The sequence below is a fragment of the Camelus dromedarius genome, chromosome 10 (assembly GCF_036321535.1).
Source record: "Camelus dromedarius isolate mCamDro1 chromosome 10, mCamDro1.pat, whole genome shotgun sequence".
Lineage (NCBI taxonomy): Eukaryota > Metazoa > Chordata > Mammalia > Artiodactyla > Camelidae > Camelus > Camelus dromedarius.
This window is the reverse complement of record NC_087445.1, coordinates 48,927,633-48,948,286: the sequence shown is the minus strand read 5'-3', so window position 1 is coordinate 48,948,286 and position 20,654 is coordinate 48,927,633. Positions and strand designations below refer to the sequence as shown.

The window sequence follows — 20,654 nt, the reverse complement described above, 5'->3', positions numbered from 1 at the left end:
TAAATTTCACTTCTAGTGATCCATCTGTTCAAATTGTCTGTTTCTTCTTGATTCAGTCTTAGCAGGTTGTATGTTTCTAGAAATGTGTCCATTTCTTGTAGGTTGTCCAATTCATTGGCATATAACTGTTCATAGTATTCTATGATTTTTTTTTTTGGTATCTCTGTGGTATCAGTTATTATTTCTCCTCTTTTACTTCTAGTTTATTTGGGCCCTCTCTCTTTTCTTCTTGGTGAGCCACGCTGAAGGTTTATTATCAATTTTATCTTTTCAAAAAATAGTTCTTGGTCTCACTGATCTTCTCTATTGTTTCTGCGATCTCTCTTCTATTTATTTCCTTTCTGACCTTTATTATATCCTTTTTTTCTGCTGACTTCGGGAGTTTTTTGTTGTTGTTGTTCTTTTTCTTATTGTTTTAAGTAGAAGGTTAGGTTGTTTATTTGAGATCTTTCTTGCTTCTTGAGGAAGGCCTTTATCACTATAAACTTCCTTCACAGAACTGTTTTTGCTGTATCTCAGAGATTTTGGAATGTTGTATTTCCATTTTCATTTGTCTCAAGGTATTTTCTAATTTCCTCTTTGATTTTTTTCATTGACCAGTTAGTTTTTAGTAGCATGTTGTTTACTCTCCATGTGTTTGTTCTTTTCCCATTTTTCTTCCTGTAGTTGATTTCTAGTTTCATACTACTGTGGTTGGAAAAAAAACTGAGAGAGGGGCACAGGTGCACTGTGACCATCACCAGGCCTGGGTGGAAGGGGATTCTTCACCCTGGGGAAATGTTTTTAACAGAAAGATAGAATCTGCCTTTGGACTGTGGCTGTGCCAGGGCAGGAATTGCCTGCTGCCCTCTCTGGGCTAAGTCTCCAAGGCCTCACAAGGTCCCCTGTGGGGATGCTGCTATTTCTAAAATGCAAAAGGTGCATTTCCTAGATTTTGTATCTGTGGATTTGGATAAGGCAAGGGACTACAGACAAACTGCTTGCACAATTTGAAATGGGCTGAAATGGCATTTCAAATCTTCTGATTGTTCCTAAATAAAAACATAAGTACTTTTCAAAAAAAAAAATTCTATTCTCTTAAATTTGTTGAGGCTTCCTTTGTGGCCTAGTATGTGATCTATCCTGAAGAACGTTCTGAGTGCACTTGAAAAGAATGCATATTCTGCTGCTTTGGGATGCAATATCCTGCAGACATCTATTAAGTCCACCGGTCTATTGTGTTGTTTAAGATCGCTATTATCTTACTGATTTTCCGTCTGGATGATCTGTCCATTGATGTTAGTGGAGTGTTAAGGTCCCCTATCATTACTGTATCATATTTTTTATTTTAGCTATTCTGATAGGTGGGTCATGGTGATATTTCACAGTAGGTTTAATTTGCATTTCACTAATGGCTAATGAATTTGAACATTTTTTCATGTGTTTTAACATTTAAAGTAATTATTATCATGTTAGGACTTAAGCCTGCACTTTATTATTTGTTTTCTATTTTTTTCTCCCTTTCTCATTCTATTTCTCTTTTCTTGCACTCTTGTGGGTTAATTAAACTTAAGAAAATTTCCATTCTGATTTATTTATAGTGTTTTTTAGTATAGTTTTCTTATTGGTTGCTTTATGCATTCCAATATATATGTAACTTATTCTATTGGTATCAATGTCTTACCACTTCAAGTGTAAAAACCTTACTTACATTCAGGTCTCCTTGCCCTCCCTACTTTACAAATATAATTGTCTTAAGACATTAGCACTTCAGCAGATGGTGTTATAATTTTTGCTTCAAGCTAATATAATTTAATAAACTCATGGGAAGAAGGATAAGCCACTTATTTTTATCTGTTTTTACCCATCCTGTTCTTTCCTTTCTGAAGTTCTAAACCATTTTATATTATTTATATAAATATTATTTATTTTCTCTTAAGAGAACTTCCTTTAGTCACTTTTTATGAATAAGTCAACTAGTGACAAATTCTCTCAGTTTTCTTTCATCTGAGAAAGTCTTCATTTCCATTTCATTCCTGAAGTATACTTTTCCTGGATATAGAATTTGTCATTGACAGGTTTTTTTTACTTTCAGCACTAGAAAAATGTGCCATTTCCTTCCTTCATGGTTCCTCCCTGGTTGTGAGTGAGAAATCTACTGTCAATAAAGCTGACACCCTATGGGTGATGTGTCACTTCTTTCTGACTATTTTCAAGAATTTTTCTTTGTCTTTAGTTTTCAGGAGTTTCATTATGATATGTCTTATTGTGTTATTCTTTAGATTCATCCAACATGGGATCTCCTATTCTTGAATCTGTAGGTTTATGGCCTTAGCTACATTTGAGAAGTTTTCAGCCTTTAGACCTTCAAGTACTCCTTCAGCTCTTTCTTTTAAGACTCTGATAATACATGTATTAGATCTTATTTCCCCCACAGGTCCATAAAGGCTCAGCTAGTTAATTTGTTTGGTTTTGTTCTTTTGAAGTCTATTTATTCTATTGTCCAGATTGGGTAATTTCTATTGTACTATCTCTAAGTTTATTGATTCTTTCCTCTTTCATATTCATTCTGCTACTGAGCTCATCCAGTGCATTTTTGTTTTGGTTGTTCTGTTTGGTTTTCCTTGGTATGTTCTCTTTCTTTGATGAATTTTCTATTTTTCTTTTTTTTCCCCAAAAGTATTTGCAATTGCTCACTGAAGCTTTTTTTTTTTTTTTTTTTTTTACAACAGCTGCTTTAAAATTCTTGTCAGATAATTCCAACATCTGATTCATCACAATGCTGGTGTCTGCTGACTGTCTTTTCTCATTCAAGTTGTCATTTTCCTGGTTCTTAGTATAACAATTGGTTTTTTAAATTGTATCTTGGACATTTGGACATATGTTAGGAGACAGTGGATTCTATTTAAATGTCCTGTTTTAGCAGGCAGTGACCCTGTTTAGGTTTATCATATATCTCCTGGCCCACATTTGTAGGCTGTGATTTCAATAATAATTTAGTTTTCAGGGCCCTTATGGTGCTATTCTAGTCTGGTGCATTCACCTGTTGCTGAGAGTAGGTTCTATACATAGAAGTGAATGCACTTCCCTGGGCCTGGTGCTGCTAAGTGGGATGGATGGGAGCACACTAGGCTGCAGGTCAAAGAGTACCACCTTGGGTCCACTCTTTGGGCTGCTTGGTGCTAGCGGGGCTCTCACTCAATCACTGCTGGTGCTACTTGCAGAAATGGAAGGCACCTACCTGGGCCATGAAGTGCTACTAGGTGAGGAGCAGAAGACACCACATGAGGTGGGTGGAGAATGCACCCCTGGACCCACAATCCAGGATGCCTGATTTTGCTGTCATTTTATAGATTCAATTCAGAATCCTAGAATTTAGGCACACAACCAGGCAGTACCTCAGTCATACACTGGACTTAATTAGTGCTTTGAGTCAAGATCCAAGTTTTAATTAAGTATTTTCTAGAATTATAATAACTAACCATAAACAACATTAAATGTATATTATGAAAAATATTTAAGAGTTAGTTGATAAAAAATATCAAAATATTTTAAAATGGTACTGTTTTAAGTAACTTAAAAAAATTAATTCTTTCTAAATATTCTAGTGTGGGGGGAGTACTTGGGAAGAGGGGAACTATCTTTTACAAAAAATGGAATTTTTGAACATTGATTTAAAGGAATATGATACAACAAAATTTGTTTTGTAGAGGTACAAATATGATGGAAGAATGTGGTACTGACATCTATGTCAGGAGTTGGCAAATTTTTTCTGTGGCAGGTCCAGTAGTACATATTTTAGGCTTTGCAGGCCATACTGTCTCTGCAAAACTACTTGACTGTGCAGTTGCTATGTGAAAGCAACCATGGACAAAATATAAACAAAGGGATGTGGCTGTGTTCCAATAAACCTCTATTTACAAAAACAGGCAATGGGCCAGATTTGGTCTAGAGGCTGTTGTTTGCTGACCTGAATTATCTCATAAAACTGTAACATTTGGAGCCAGAAAGGAACCTTGATATCACCTAGTTAACACTTTCATTGGGCAAATGCGGATACCACAGTCCCCCAAAATGAAATTACTTATTTCACCTGACTAGCAAATGGCAGCATCCAAGCTAAGAGTGTAAGGTTGTGTTATTACTGCCAGTCCAGTCTTCTGATGCATGAGTGTATAATTATGTATAATTATGGGTATGATTATTAGAGCACAGTAGAGTGCGCAAATCAATCAGATTTTATTTAAAGCTTACAAAATTAATTGTAAGAAAGGTTTTCAAAAAAAGTAATTTATGCTGAAATAGCATCTAAGAACAATTTGTGAGAGCTTTTAAAATGAATTTCACAAGGAGAGACTACCCTTGCCCAGAAAATATTAAATGGAGATATTCAGAGAATGACATTTATAGGTAGCCAGGAAAAGTAAACTAGTAATGATGCATTTCTCTATAACATGCAAACTTAACATTACACAAAATAGAAAGTATTCCCTTCTTACCCTGAACACAGATTTTTAATAAACTTCTCCTTTTAGCCAGACAAAGCCCAAATACCTGTTGTTGGTAGACATGGTCACATGCTTCTGCACTGGAACATCTTTGAACACTTCATTTCCAACAGTTGCATGTAATGTGTAAGGCGGCATTTCAGCGTCAGATTTAACTCCAAGAGAGTGTCCTTTGTCTCTTAACAGTGGTAGATTAGGTTTTTTGCTGACAGAAAAATCTGAAGAAAATCCTGGTTGTCTGAGGGTTGCTTTTGGTTTTCCTATGAAGTTAGGCATATATAACGGAATCAATTAGCTTCCCCAAACCCTGGTTTCATGACGTCACTCCCCTGTGCAGATGTTTTCTGTGGGTCTCTATTCTCAGAAGTTTGTGAGAATGTGACAAGGTGGCCACCTGGGGGCTGGTCAGTAGAGGAGGAGTAGATTGGTGTTTATTTAGCAGATGAGGTTCTTTAAAACGCGGCTTCATCTGCTCGAGGACGAGCCCGTCACTCTCCCTCTGCTCACCAGCTAGCACTCCGGGGCAGTCATCTCATACTCTCACAAACGCAGCAAACTCAGCCATATTCAGTTCTCCCCGCTCTTCTCCATCGATTTAAATTCTTTCAGTCATTAGAGGTCTGGGTTCAAGTCTCCCCTTCGCCATGATACCCTCCACTCCCATTCTCACTCACAATAACTGCTTCTCTGTCTAAAGTGCTCATTGTGGCATTCAGGTATCTACTCTTTTACACTACCATTGAACTATTTCTTGAGAATTTAGTTTTAGAAGTGATTATAAGCTCCTTCAGGTAACTGTTCAGTAAACACAGGCTGAGTTGCCTACAACACCTTTGGGTACTATATAATTCATATTTCTCCGAAAATAGATTTATTCTAAAGGATATGATTTCCTAAATAAGATATTAAATCATAGGTTCCCAGTTCATCCAACATTCTAGATGAGGCTTTCCCCCAAAATAAAGACTAAAACCACACTTTGCCATTTTAAGTTTAATTAAAATCTATGCTGAGTTATTTTACACTGTGTAACTACTTCACTCAGTAAGTCATGCTTATCAATGTTGACTTTATTTCACGTGGAAATACTAGCTTCAGGATTTCTCCCCTGATACATGAATGTTAACAAATAAAGGTGTTTATCATGAATGCAAGCAATATTTCCATATGACAATGTGTTCACTGACAGGCTTTAAAATTTGAGCATGTGAAAAGATCTTACCTTCTAGAAAAAATGGCATGGTTTTCTTTACTCTCATCTGACAATTAACCTGCCGCCCAGTCTTCCTTTTAGAACTCCTCTGACGAGCCACAAGCTGAGCAATTCTTGCAGTTTCTGTGCAGGCCACGGCATAGCAGGTAATCTAATTATGAGAGGCAAGGTGAAAGAAGAGACATTTCTCAGATTCACTGGTGCCTGGGGGATGATTTTTAAAAGTGGATTTTTGTGAGCTTACCCATCCCAAATCAAACTGTATGTAAATGTTCATGTCTCTCTCTCCTTGATAATGTTAGAGCAAAATTATATTTTCTGCAAGAGAAATCAAGCATACTCTAGCACACTGAATAATCTTCCTTTCTTAAATTGAACATTTCATTTATTCCTTAAACGCATTTATTAAGCATCTAAAATGCGCTAGGTATTACAGGATTAACAAATGAGCCCCCAAAATCCTGTGATTCGCATATAATACTCATTGTAATCTGTGAGATATATTTTATTCCCATTTTATACATGGGAAAACAAAGGCTCAGGAAAGTTAAGCAAACTTCTCAAGCCACCCAGCTAGGCTGTCTATCTGAATTCAAAGTAAATACTCATAACTGCTATTTGTATTATCTCCTAAACGTCACTAAATCCTAGTCTTGCCACTGCAATGGATTAGCTGGGTGACTTGGGGCAAATCAGTTTACCTCCAAAATCTCAGTATTATCAGCTGTGAAACAGGGAGGGGCTTAAATCTGGGGTTTTCAAACCATTCAATGGAGCCACAGGATTCCTTGGAAGTGCCTCAGGGGTGTGAGGGCAAGACAGGGCAAGCAGAGGCCCTGGCCCCTCCCACACCTACTTAAAATACAGTAACTTAGCTTTTTATCTTTTTTAAAAAATAGTGGGATATACAGGGTTTTTGAAAAAAGTATATAGACTGTTGGGACTAGATGATCTCCAAAGCCCCATCTAGTGTTAAAGTCTTTGATTCTAAGTTGAAATTAAGGACAGGAAAGCAATGAGGCTTCACACTACAAGCCAAAACGTGTTCTTATTCTTTGGCTCAGTATTTCTATTACTGAAAATATATTATAAGAATATAACTTAAAAGAAGGAAAAGTTACATACCCAAATATGTACATTAAGGGTTATTTTAATAGTTAAACCTATTTTAATAGTCAAACATTAAAAACGTCCAGAACAGGAGAATAAAGAGTTGAGTAAACTATAACATAATAACTATATGAAACATTATCAAATTATTAATTCATTCAGACACTTAATCACTTATACATTCAATACATATTTATTAAGCACCAGCTATTAGGGGTAAAAAAAAAACCAAAAACTTATCCTTAAGAAACTTACAAAGGAAAGAGAGGCAAAGAGATTAAACAGAAAACATTATGTCAAGTGTTACACTGGATGTGTTACAAGGTGCCAAGCAGACAGAAAAGAGAGCTTAAATCTGTCTGGGAAATTCAGGGTCACTGAAAAAAGTTTTATTAATATAATGTTTAATTAATTTATACCATCTCCTTATAAAATTTATTAGACTGGGTGAACCTCCTCTATGACCACTCTCCCAATCCCGGGCCCCTCTCCTCCTTCCACTGTCTCCCCTACACTCCCAGAGAACAACTATCCTAAATTTTGGTGAGAAATACTCCAGACCTGTTCTATGTGTTTACATATGTAGAAATGTACCCAGAAAAACGTACTGTTCTGGGAAGTGGGTGCCTTATCTTAGATGGTGGTTTGTCCATAGCTTCCACCCTGTACACTGGACAGACACCAAGGAGTGGAACTGCTGGGTCACAGGGTATATGCAATGAAAAATGTACTTGCTACCACCCAATTGTCCATGTTATATATAAAATATTCTTCCAGAGAAATGAAAGGATTTAAAATTGTAGAATAACATGATCACTATCACTGAAGTGTGAAGGTGAGAAAAGACCAGGGACAAAGGGACTAAAGACAAGAACAGTAGGGAGGGCCCTGTGACAACCCCAAGTGCTGATCAATCAATCAGGGACTAAACTAGCTTCCAGACAGCAGGAATAGCTAGGAGCCAGGTCAAATGATGAGAATTTAAAAGTGTATATCAGTTTCAGTAACCAGGAGGTCATTAGTGACTTAGGCAAATACAGCTGTACCAGGTTTATAATGGGTGGGTGTGATATTTAGGCAGTAAAGGCCTCCAGTACAGTTTTTCTGTTTAGACATTGAAACTGGGCAAACTTTAAATTAAAAATTTTTTAATTTAACAGGGTTAACATTATATTTTTACAGTGGAAAGAATCTGAGGGGGTAAAATAAAAGACATCAGAATCGAGGCTCTGGATGCTGTTCTATCACTACCAATCTCAGCTGGTATGTTTCACTTTGACTTCTATCCTAATTATGAGAATGGAAGTGCCAGACAGGCAGTTAAGGATTGGTGTGACTCTTCTGACATGCACAATTACCTTCTTACCTCTCCAGATCTACTAGTCTCTATCCTGACAACTGCTGGCACACTTCTCAGATAGGCTTCTAGTGTGGGATAACCTAATTGCTTGAAGGGAATCCAGTCTCCAGTCAAGGATCTGTACTCTCCTTGGAGCCGGGGTAATGCTATTCCATTCTTATGAGACTGCAGAACAGCTCGTAGCATTTTTGAAACCAGATCTGCTTCCAGCATCTTCACCTATAGGAACACAGCAGAAGGTTACTGTAATGATTCATCAGTCTGTGAATTCCAATATATTTTCAGAGTTTACACTTGTTAGATTATTTCATAAATTGTTACTGAATACTTTCTGTGCTACTTCAATATAGGGAAGTAACTGCTATGGTAGAAAAAATATGGAATACTATGAGAACACAAGGGAAGTCAGAAAGGCACAAAGACTAGCTTGGGAAGGTAAGATATCAGGGACTGTTTCCCGGATGAGAGGAGGCCTGATGGAGTCCTGAAGGGCAAGATGGAATCAGTCAGGCAAGGAAGAAATGGGGGTGGGGGTGGGGAGAGGTATCAGCCCCAAGGAAAGGGAACAGAAAATTCAAAAGGCAGACAGGTGAGAGAAAAGTACATGGCTGGTTATGAAAATTCCTGGTGGTTAAGTGGTTGCACATGAATGAACAAAGACTCTAAGCTGAGGACTGAAAGATGGGGATGGGAGAGGTGGAAAGAGGCAGACCCAGAAGAGATAACTATACTATGCTAAGATGTTTGTATTTTTGCCAAAAGTAATGTGAGGTCTTGGAGCGATTTTAAATAGCAGAATAAACTGATCAACTCTGCATTTTAGGAAGAACACTATTCAGTAGTAAGGAAAATAAACTAGAAAGAGAAAGAGAAATGAGTTGTAAGAATTGGAGATATGGAAGATCTGAAAATAGGGTCTTGGGAATAAACAAAAAATTGACTGCAGAGATAATTAGGAAGTGGAATCAATAGGAATTGATTAACTGGTTTGAATGATGAGAGAGACCCCTGAATTTCTAGCTTAGAAGCATGATTCATAGTAATGACCCACACGTAGGTGGGGTAGAGGCAGGTTTCCAAGAGAGGAAGGGAGTGAAATCATTTTGACATTTGGAGGGTGGGATGCTCTTAGGGCAGCCATGTAGATATAGTCATTAGGAACTTAGAAGTCTGAGCTGCTCATAGATTTGTTGGTCTTCTGCATATATTATTTGGTGTCCAGGGAATAAAAAATAAAGTTAAGGATGGACTGCTGTGGAAGGATGTCATTTAAGAGATGGGCAGAGGAAGAAGAAGCTATAAAAGGCTAGGAAAAAAGAACCAGAGAGATAGTAGTGGAAAAGGCAAAGTCACAGTGTCATATAAACAAAAAGAGGAAAAAACCAGAGTGTCATATGCAGTAGACCGGTCACAGGTGAGAGAAAAAATGAAAAGTGACTACTGAATTTTGGTACCAAGGAAACTGTGGGGACTTAGCTAGGGATTTTCACTGATCAGTAACAGGCATTTTTCAAGATTAGTCATTCATATTTTCTTTGGACTAACAGTAAACAGAATGAATATAACATTCAGAGAAGGACATTCAAGCAGCCAGGAAAAGTGGACTTAGCCTTCATTCAAGGAAGGAAAAAGATAAGCCGTGGACAACTTGTTAATCTTTCCTTCAACAGTGCTATCCTAATAGAACTTTCTGTGATGGCAGAAATGTTTTATACCCATGCTATCCAATACGGCAGCCACTAGCCACATGTGGCTACTGAGCACTTGAAATGTGGCCAGTATGACTGAGGAACTGATTTTTTAAATTTAATTTAAATTAAATATGCCAAGTGGATACTATATTGGACTGCACAGAATTCTAGATAGTCTTGCCCTTTCTCTGGTTTAGAAAACTGAAAGGAGGAACAGCATACAGATCCAGCAATTTCCTCATTTGTCCATTTTAAAAAGGAGACAAAACTGCTTATTTGTGGGTGCTCTTAAGTATAAATATGATATGCAAATGACAGAGAAGTTTAAATGAATATTATGAACAACTTATGCCAATAAATTTTGTAATGCAGATGAAATGGACAAATTCATTAAAATACACAAATCCCAAAGCTTAAGAAGAAATAGATAACCTTAATATCCTTATGCCTATCAGAGGAATTAAATTTGTAGTTAGAAAAGGAAAACTCAAACCTAGATGGCTTTATTGGCAAAGTCTACCAAACACTTCAGAAAGAGTTAATACCACTCCTACACAAACTCTTCCAGAAAATAGAGGAAGGGAACACTTCTGAACTCATTTTATGAGGCCAACATTATGCTGATACCAAAATTAAAGAAATTACAAGAAAAGAAAAACACTGACCAATATCCCTCATGAACATAAATGTGAAAAATCCCAGTGAAATATTAGTAAGTCAAATCCAACAATATGTAAGATGGATAACATATCATGATTAATTATGGGTTACTCTAGGAATTCAAGATTAATTCAACATTCACAGGTCAATCAATGTAACTATATCAACAGACTAAAGGAGAAAAATCACATATCAATAGTTGAAGGAAAGACATCTGACAAAGTTCAAAAATCATTTATGATAAAAACTCTCAGAAAACAAGAATAGAAGGGAACCTCCTTTACCTGATGAAGAGTATCTGCAAAAACCCCTCAGCTAACATCGTATATAACAGTGAAAGAATGAATGCTTTCTGCTTAAGGGCGGAAACAGGGACAGAATGTCCATTCTCTTCACTCCTATTCATTACCACACTGGAGGTCCTAGCTGGTGTAATAAGGCTGATTTCAAAACTTACTATTAAAGTATATTAGTCAAAATAGTGTGGTATTGTCAAAAGGACCATGGAACAGAATATACAGTATGGAAATAGACCCACACTTTAGTGGTCTACTGATTTTTGACAAAGATACCAAGGAAATTCAATAGAAAAAGTTCAATGAATAGTGCTGGAACACTATTCATCCATACAAAAAATGAACCTCATACCATACACAAAAACTAAACCAAAATAAATCATTTAGGTCCCAAATGACCAAGTTAATACTGGAAAATTTCTACAGAAAACATAAGAATAAATCTTTGTGACCTTGGGATAGGCAAAGAATTTTTAGACCACAGAAGAAAAAAACTGACAAAATTGGATCTCACCAAAATTTAAAATTTCTGCTTTTCTAAAAGCTGTTAAGAAAATGAAAAGACAAGCCACAGACTGAGAGAAAATATTCTCATATCACACTTGGTAAAGGACTCGTAACTAGCATATAAAAACAATATATAAAATTCAATAATAAAAAACAAAGAGCCCAGTTAAAAATGCACAAAACATCTGAAAACATAGTTTGCTAGTAGAGATGCAGATAGCCAAAAACACATTAAAAGATGCTCAAGAGTATTATTCATTAGGAAAAAGCAAATTAAACCCACAGTGAGGAATCATTATAAATCTATTAGAATGGCTTAAATTAAACAAAAAAAAAAACTGACAATATGAAGTGCTGATAAGAATGCAGAGCAACTAGAACTCTCATACATTTCTGGTGGGCATGCAAGATGGTACTTTGAAAAACAGGTAATTCCTTATGAAGTAAAGCATACATTTATGTAATCAAGCAAACCCATTCCTGGGTAATTACTCAAGAAAAATGATAAACATATCCACACAAAACCTGTACTTGAATGTTTATAGTAGCATTATTCATAACTGCCCCAAACTGTAAACAATCCAATTGTCATCTATCAACAGGTGAATAGATAAATAAATAGATAAATAAACATATTCATACAGTGGATACTACTCAGCAATAAAAAGGAACAGACTATTGATACATAAAAACCATAGTAATGACTCTCACATTATGCTAAGTGAAAGAATCCAGATAAAAAGGCTAAATAATATACAATTTTATTTATGTAGCATTCTGGAAAAGGCAAAACTATAGGCACAGAAATTATATCAGTCATTGCCAAGGCTTGGGAGTTAACTCCAAAGAGGGCATGAGGCAATTTTGCAGGTGATGGAGATAATCTATATATTGATCTAGAATATAGGTGTGGTAACAGTTACATACCTATATAAGTTTGTCAAAATTCACAGAACTGTAAATCAAAAAGGGTGAGTTTTACTATAAAGTGGGTCTCAATAAACTTGAAAAAAAATTCCTTAAAGTTGTACCTTTTTGCAGTCAACTCTCTTCTCCCCCTCTTATATACACCGTCCTGGTTCTGATCTGTCCAGTGATCTGCACTCTGTCACTACAGATTAGAATTACCTAGTGTTCTTGAGTGTCATCCATGTTACTGTATTTTTCAGCAGTTCATTCCTTTTAATTAATAAGTAATATTCCACCATATGGATATACCACAATTTTTTGACCCATTCAAACGATGATAGATATGTGGGGTGCTTCTAACTTTGGAGTATTAAAAAATAAAGCTGATTTGAGAAGATACATGTTTTTCTTTTTCTCGTGTAAATTCTGAGAATTGGATTTCCTGAAAATTTAATACCCATAATAATTATGGAAGGAAAGTATTATTCTCATTCTGTAGATGAGAAAAACCAAAGCTCAGAGATGTTAAATAACCAATGTATCACAGGATGTACGGAAGCCAAGATTTTTAGTCCTGGTCTATTTGATGTCAAAGCCCACATTCTTTCTATCATATTAGCCCGACTGGTACTGAAAAAAACAAAAGATAAAACCCTGAAGAATCAACATCAGGAGACAAGACAGTCAAGAAAGGCAGTAAAGCAAAAGCAAAGAGAAAAAAATGTGGTGTGAAGTCAACAGTAGACTCAGCCTACTCACAGGGATGGTATGAATCCCAAGTCAACAGGACAACTGGAGACAGGCCCTCTGAAGACCGAATAAGTATTCACGGCAGAGAAAGATGACAGCTGTAGACTGTGAGTATCTCCATTACCCTTGATGTCTATCTATGCTTTGAGTATGCTGGGGACAAAGAAAGAGAGGATGGCTTCGGGATCTATGTTTCAAGGTTGCCAGATGTTAAATCTGAAGCGTGAATTTTGGCTCATAAATAGTAAATTCCTGATTACAAGGGAAATGCTTTGATTTGCAGGGGTTCATGATTCAACAGTCAAAGATCACTGAACTTTCACGATGCAGTTATTTCCGCAAGTAAAACCACCACGGAGGCTGGCCAAGTTTTAATTTGCAAGAGGGGAAACTAAAGGATCACTTGCTAACTTCCTAGTGCCAAGCCTCCCTAACTTTCTCTCTTTGGCCTCCACCCTTCCTACCTATCTACTCCTCCTCCTCTTTCCTTCAAGCCCAGTCCCTCCTACCTACTCATCTAGAGCTCCTCTGAGTAAAACTGGACTTTGCCTCTTTGTATACCTGCATATCTAAGTGGGCCTTGACTATGAATTATATACACAAATGTGTAGGTAACAAGACAGATGGTCAGTACCCATGGAGGAACACACTCACTTGGGTGTGAGCAGTGTACCCGGATCAAACTAGAGTGTTCAGCATATCTGGCTCCTCTCCAGTCAGAACAACTTTAAATTCTCCTGCCAGAGTTTCAGTATGAAGAACATTCTTCACTGTGAGAAGGGAGTTTCTATTACCTCCCCTTTCCCTTCTTTCTGGAAAGAGCATCTGTTCCATTGCTACCCCCATCTCCCCCCCACCTTCCGCGGTGTACTTTTTACTTAGGGGGTAGACAGCAACCACTCATTTATGGGGGGAAAGCAATCTCTGCACCCACTCCACTTCTCTGCCCTCAGCTCCTCCCCTTCCACTCCATTCCACCCAGGCTGGCCTCCCTGCTTTTCCTTCTGCATTCGCCAGTCCCTCTGCTCTGGAAGCCCCTGCCCCAGGGTCCACACAGCTCCCCACATCCCCTCCTTCAGGTATCTGCTCATAGGCCACCTCAGTAAGGCCCTCTGTGGTTGGCCTACTCAAAACCAGAACTGCTGTGCCAGCTGCCTGGCACTCCCTTTACCCCTCCCCTGCCTTATTTTACTCCTTAGCCATCTGATACTCTTCATCATTTAATTTTACCAACCTGTCTTCCTGACTTGAATGTAAACTCCATGAGAGCAGGGATTTGGGTAGGTTTTGCTCATTGCTGCATCCCTAGTGCCTAGCCCACAGTAAGAGCTCAAAAATAATGACTGAAAATACATCTGCCTAACACCACTCCTTTTCTCTCTCACTCACTAAAACAATAGGAAAATGCATGTGAGCTATTAAAGGAATAATCTTACATTTTAAAAACTTATTTGCAAATTTTAATGATTGTTATAAACTGATTGAGACAGCCAATTATGTCTCCAAGCTGTGGCTGAGATCCATCATGTAATTATTTCTGGGCCTTTCCACACTGAGCCAGAGTTCTCAAAGAGCAGGCTCAGGTCAGGGCCACAGCGTAACCACAAGAAGCCCACACACCCCGATGTGTAAGCAAGCACTGCTTGAATATTGTAAGTGTGTCGTACTTATATGTATTCTTGTTTTTGAAACAGTATGCAGACACTGTTGGGATTCATCAACATAAATTGATACTAAATTCACAATGGCTTTTGATAGTTACATATCTTACCAACCAATAGAAACTAGAACAACTACTCCTGTGTGAGGTTTCACAAAGTTTTAATAAAAAATTTTAAAAATGAGCTGTTACTTGAGAAGACTGGGAAGCAACGCCTGACCACATGGCTGCAATCTGAATTAAGCATCCCTCCCCCACACCCTTTTAAGCGTGCTGTTTTCACGCAATACTATAACTCTCTGTTTGTAAACAACTTTTTGGTGGGACAATAAGATGGAGGATCTCAAAGCTGGTGAGAAGCAGGTAAGTGCAGTAAAACTTGCAAGGGTAAATGTGGTTGTATGTCTTGTTCAGTTACATGTCTTATTCTCGTGCTTGTCAATTTCATCCAGTCCAGTCCGCAGTTCCTACACTAGCAATGTCACTTCAGGCACTGAACAAAAAGAAAGTTATAACTAAAGCTTAAAAAGATTATTACTATTTTCTAGTCTACTCTAATGCTTTAAAGTGCTATAATTTTTGTTAATTCCTTGGTTATCATGGCTTTTTTTTTTCGAGATTTTTCTCAAGTTGGCAATTTTACTTAAGAACTCTGGTAAAAAATATACATATAAGAATACTTTCCTCTAACTATAAAAATCAAGCTTATTATCTTAGATGTCATCCATTGAAACACAAAAGGAAGCTTATCATGGGAATTTCAACTATCAGTGAAGTGCCTCAATGGCAAACCTTTCAGCATTCCACCCCACCCCTAAAAATTAAGTTTGGAAGTTTCTCTAAAGTGGCTCCCAAATTTCTTAAGTTGCCATTTTGCTTTTTCAACTTTCCCTCTTATTTCTACTTTCTAAAACTGTTGTGACAAATACAATTTAGAGTTTAAGAGAAGTCAGATCAGTACTTTGAGAATGTTATGCAAGCCCTTGCGACCATCAGTTAGACTAGGCTGGGGGAAATAAGGTTGGCCATCTCTGTTCTAGACCATGGGTTCTCAGATTAAAATTCTTAAGTATTTCCCTAGATAATAAGGGGGCTGCTTGAGCTGAATAAGAACCCTAAACAGCAGAGTAAAGTGAAGATGGGAGTTACTTAATCACAGCACTTTCAATTTCAAAAACTGACCAAGGTCAACTAGCAAAGACCTTAGTCAAGCAGGAAGAAATAGGCCACAAATGATCACAACAGATTGCACTTAACTTTCATGTTCTTCCTCTTACTCTTTTCCCCCATTCTTTCCTTGCCTCTCTTTCTGAATGACAAGCATCAAAAATAGTTATGTGTGCTTACCACTATCCTTGGCACTCGGTTCTTAATGAAACCCATTTTCCTAGACACATGGTATGGGAAATTACCTATGAATATATACATTACATGGCTAAGAGTGCAATGATATAGGCATTGGTGTACTGGAGAAATTTTTAGTACAGCATTAAATTTGAAATATCAGGGCTTTCCCAGGTTTTCTTACTTGCCTCATTAGCATACTTGACCTGGCAAGCTTAGTAAGAAAGCCACTGGATCTCCCCCAAGATTTCTCACCTAACTAGTAGGCAGAAGTCACTTAACTGCTTTCACAAAGGGTCTTAGGGCAGAAGTTCCCTACTAGGCTGTAATCCCCCAACATCCCTGGACACTGTAGAGCAGCACAAGGTGGTGGGCCCGACCTCAGAGAGGGGAGCTGACAGAAGCGAGGAATGCTCTTGCCGTCACACCATTTCCTCTAAACTGTTCTGTTTAAAAATGAGGAAATGGAGGTTCAGGGTCATTACTCCAAGCCTCACATATTCTTATAGCCAGGACCACAATAAGCACCCAGGTATATTCTGGCTCCCAAACTTAGGGCTTCCTTTCTGACGGCTGCTCCAAATGCATAGAGTTGGCTTCTGAAAGTAAATTTGGCTTGAGGGACACAGAGAGCAACCTGGGGCATACTTAGCAACTAGCCCTTAGAGTGGCATGAGACAGCAATCTGCCACATTCTGACTTAAGGGTGTGACAAATGCAAAAGACTTGCCAACTGCTGCAAAAATGCAGTCCTTTCATACTGTTCCTTTCTGTTTTGCTACAAAATTCATCATGAGTACCAGTAAGTGCTAACAGTGTACAAGAAGTGGGGCAAAGACCAAGGACAAGTAGTGACAACCTTTAGGAAAGCCAGGACCGAACAATGCAAATAGCCTAACAGAATTCTCACTTTCAAAGCTGCATTTTGTAAACTCACAGCTTTCTCTCTAATCCACCTGAAGACGGTCCTGGGAGAGTCTGATTCTGAAGAACCTGGTTTTGGTGTGCTCTAGATACCTGCCTTTACCATGGGCTGATCCTCCCTGGCCCAGTCATTTGCATGTTAACCTGCTTCCTGTAGCTGGAGTTTCCTCGCTGCTGCTGCCCAAAGACCTCTAGCCACACGGGTCTCACTGTCATCTGGGCTCTCTCCTCTCAGGTTTCTCTTTTTGCAACTATTTCCAACTGTACTCCATGGCTCATCTTCCTGATTTTAGCTCTTGTGTCATGAATTTGAGTTGAAGAGCGGCACTAACCCCCCACCTAAATCTGAAGAATTTTCAGGGTAAACGGAAATCACCAAGCAATCTCTCTTACCTTCTTTAGTCAGCTACTCAGTTTTTCATATCTCCCAGGGCACATACTTCTGGTAAATGGCTGCCCTTCTCCATGAAGACACTATTTTAGCAACAAGTCAGGCCCCTAAAATCCAGAATGCCTGTGCTGAAAAGATTTCAGGCATGATCTAGCCAATCCCAAACCCCTCGTCACAAATCAATAAAGTGAGCCTAAGAGAAGGAAGGTTCCTGTCTAAGACCCTTCCAAGGTGATTTCTCATCTTGCAACAGTTTAACATGTTATCTTCTTTCCTTTCCAATAGTAGTCTGTTTGTTACCACCTGAATTAGTCCTTTACCAACTCTTTTTAAAAGGAAAGATAGTAATTAATGCCTTCAGGTGGTGACAAACCTCCTCAGGGTATCTTGAGAGAGCAGTTTTCTTTTTTTTTATTACTGTCATTTCACACACATGCAAATTACACACACATTAGTAATTACATAGTATGAGTAGAGAAGGGTTTTCCATAAATCTATGTACTAGAGAAAAAACTCTGAGATCCCAAGTGGCTTAGTTAGGAGTTCGGGTCTTAATCCCAGTTCTGCTTCTATTTAGCTGTGACCCTTTGTGCAAGTCACTTCAGGTCACTTTTTTCATATGAAAGATAAGGAGGGCGGACAAGATCCATGGTTCTCAGCTGTCCCTGGAGTCCAAGTTCTGAAATGGGATGTGAAAATCTAATGGAAATCGTGAGTTTGCTTCCCCCCAACAAAGCTGCATGGCTGACATACTGACTTGGCTTTGGGGTCACACTGGGTGTCTGTCTTGTGCCGATAGGAAGCTCTACCAGCCACATAATCTCACACACATGTTCAGCTAAAAATGACAAATTATTTCTAAATAGTTTGTCTGAAAGACAACATTTTAAAGAAATTGGCCCATTGGGGGGAAATAATGAAAAGAAGGAAGCTTCTAAAAGTACAAAGGTGGGAGCAGAGGAAGGAGAAAGTCGTTTTGCATAAAGAAAGAAAAACTAATTCACGTAAATAGGAAATTTCACTCCAAGCAGCAAGGAATTTGTCCTTTCTGTATTTACCTGCTGACCATGAAAACTCCCAGAAGCAAAGCACTCATTCTACGTCAAATTTCAGATCTTAGAAACAGCACTCGATCAGACACAGAGTAGGCACTTAAAAGTTGAATTATAAATTTGGATTATAAAGTATTTTTCCTTCCTATTGTCTCCAACTAGATTATACTGCACAGAGAACTTAAAGAGAGGTCCTCTAAGGAGTTTAAATCTCTTGATGCAAAATACAATAGTTCATTCAGCCATGTTCAACCAGTACACTTAAAAGGGCATTAGCAGGGATTACATTTCATTTCCAACCTACAGGGACAAATCCAAAGGCACCACTAACTGCTGCTTCACAGTCACATTCTGTTTAACTAGCAAAGAGGGTGGCTGTGAGCTGGCAAAGGGCCCCGGACTGGGGCACAGGAGATGTGGGTTCTAAAACAGCTGGCCCCATAGCAATTTCCTGCCCCCAGCACAGTTCTGTGCTAACTGATGCTTCATGAATGTCAGTTGGTTGGAAATACAAAAATCTCCACCATGTGCCAATTTATATTATATAGAGAACTTAAAGATGTGTCCCTGTATCCAAGAAACTTAAACTCAATTAGGTAAAATATGGAAAGTTCGGTGTAAAGAAGCGAGTTAACATTTCTTGACTATTATTAAGAACCAAAGGAATTACAGCAGTTATTTCACAAAAGCCTTGCAGAATAAGTTAAATAATTCCAATTGATAAACAGAAAACCAGGCTTAAAGAAAGTAATTTGTTCAAGACCACACAATTAGTTATGTGGAGAAGCCCAGATTCCAACCCAAGTCTGCAAACCCCACACTATTTGCAGTATCCAATACCTACACAACAAAGCAGCTGGGAAGGGTTGGGGACTTGGGTCCAAGTTTCACTTCTGTCATTAAGTTATTTTATATCACTAGGCAGGGCATTTTTCTGCAATTTTTTAACTTGCACTAAGGTGGGGCGGGGGTCAAGGAGGGATGAGCCAGATCAGTGGCGTTTTTTGTCTTAGTTTTGTAGGGTGGCTTTCTGAATCCTTTTGGGCTGGGACTTTTTCTAACATAGATATTTCCCTTTCTAGCTCTTTGTAATTGTTTGAGAGTGAGTGGGGCCCTTGGTTATTAGTGGAAATGTATTGTACTCAACGCTGCAAGGGGACTAGAGGAGAAAATCTGTGCGGGCTCCAAGCTTCCTCCCATTAAGTTGAGGCTGAGACCCTGACTCGGTTGAGACATCATGGTGAAAACTCATTCATGGATTCATACTTCTTTCCCAACTTGGAGCTCTGTACCCCCCCAGGGCTCAAGTGCTATGGTTTGAGAGAAACGTATAGTGTTTGTGTCCTGCATTGCTTAAGCGGCCTGCAGGGGCTAGTCTGTAAAGAGAGGCCCGTGCCTTTAAGGAATTTAAAGCTCACGGTGTAAGATACGGGAGTTCAAACAGCCAGGAGCTCGGCTGTGCCCCGCCGCGCCGGTACCGGGAACCACTTCCTGGTCAGCCCCTCCCGCCCCTTGTCCACACCCCCACCGCTGCATTTCCCCCCGCTGCACCGAGCGTCCCAGGCGGCAGGGGTCAGTCCGACTCCCGATGAACGCCCAGACGCCCCGAGAGGTCGAGGGAGGGGTCCCATCAAAGATTTAAAACACAACGCTCTGGAACTTCAACTCCCAGGGGCCCAGCCCGCTTTCCGGAGATCGGGACAGGGGCATCCTCTGCAGCTCTAGGGAAGAGGCCCCGGGCCCGCTCGAGTCCAGCTCGGCCCCCTGTTCGGCTAGTGACCCAGGTGCACTGCGCCCGCCAGAACCTCGTCCGACCTCGCCCGGCACCTGTCGTTCCCACAGCGGGCAAGACCTGCGCTCACCTCGTTCTGGGGGCTCGCGGCCCGTCCCCACGCCTCTGGGCCCGGCTCCCACCGCCGTCTCCGCCAGGGCCACAGCCGCGGCCGCCGCCCACTTTCGGTTTCCCCTCACGGCCGGAGCCGCCGCGGCTCGGGGATCACCTCTAGCCCCCGCCCCGCCCTGCTTTGCCCCGCCCAGCTCCGCCCCGCCCCGAGGGCAGCCCGGCCTCGGCTCTGCGCACGCGCGGGCACCCTGGCCGCGTCCGCCCACGCCGGCGTCCGCGCGTGGGAAGGGAAACCGACGCCGCCTAGCGGTTTCTGCGCGTGCCCACGCACGGGCCGACAGCGGAAGACCGCTGCGAGGCGGGCGCAAGAGCACCTCCTTGTGGACAACGCAAGGACCGGGGGGACGAGAGGCTCGGGACCCCGCCCACCTCATCAGCACTCAATGCTCCTGTTGTT

At 39.7% G+C, this 20,654-nt stretch overlaps 1 protein-coding gene across 2 annotated transcripts in view; it reads right to left on the bottom strand.

The window, feature by feature from the left end:
* TDRD7 (tudor domain containing 7) overlaps nucleotides 1-20,360 on the bottom strand; it is a 63,232-nt gene extending 42,872 nt beyond the window's left edge. Inside the window, exons 1-5 of one of the 2 annotated variants that reach the window (XM_031450060.2) lie at nucleotides 20,217-20,347; nucleotides 12,993-13,136; nucleotides 8,177-8,389; nucleotides 5,710-5,851; nucleotides 4,534-4,747 (exon numbers count right to left, since the gene is read on the bottom strand). In XM_031450060.2, coding sequence (XP_031305920.2) covers nucleotides 4,534-4,747; nucleotides 5,710-5,851; nucleotides 8,177-8,383 — 563 coding nt within the window. In that variant the 5' untranslated portion in view covers nucleotides 8,384-8,389; nucleotides 12,993-13,136; nucleotides 20,217-20,347. Of the gene's footprint in view, nucleotides 1-4,533; nucleotides 4,748-5,709; nucleotides 5,852-8,176; nucleotides 8,390-12,992; nucleotides 13,137-20,216 lie in introns of both variants that reach the window. The other variant, XM_031450059.2, reaches the window with a different exon arrangement.
* Between the last annotated feature and the right edge of the window lie 294 nt (nucleotides 20,361-20,654).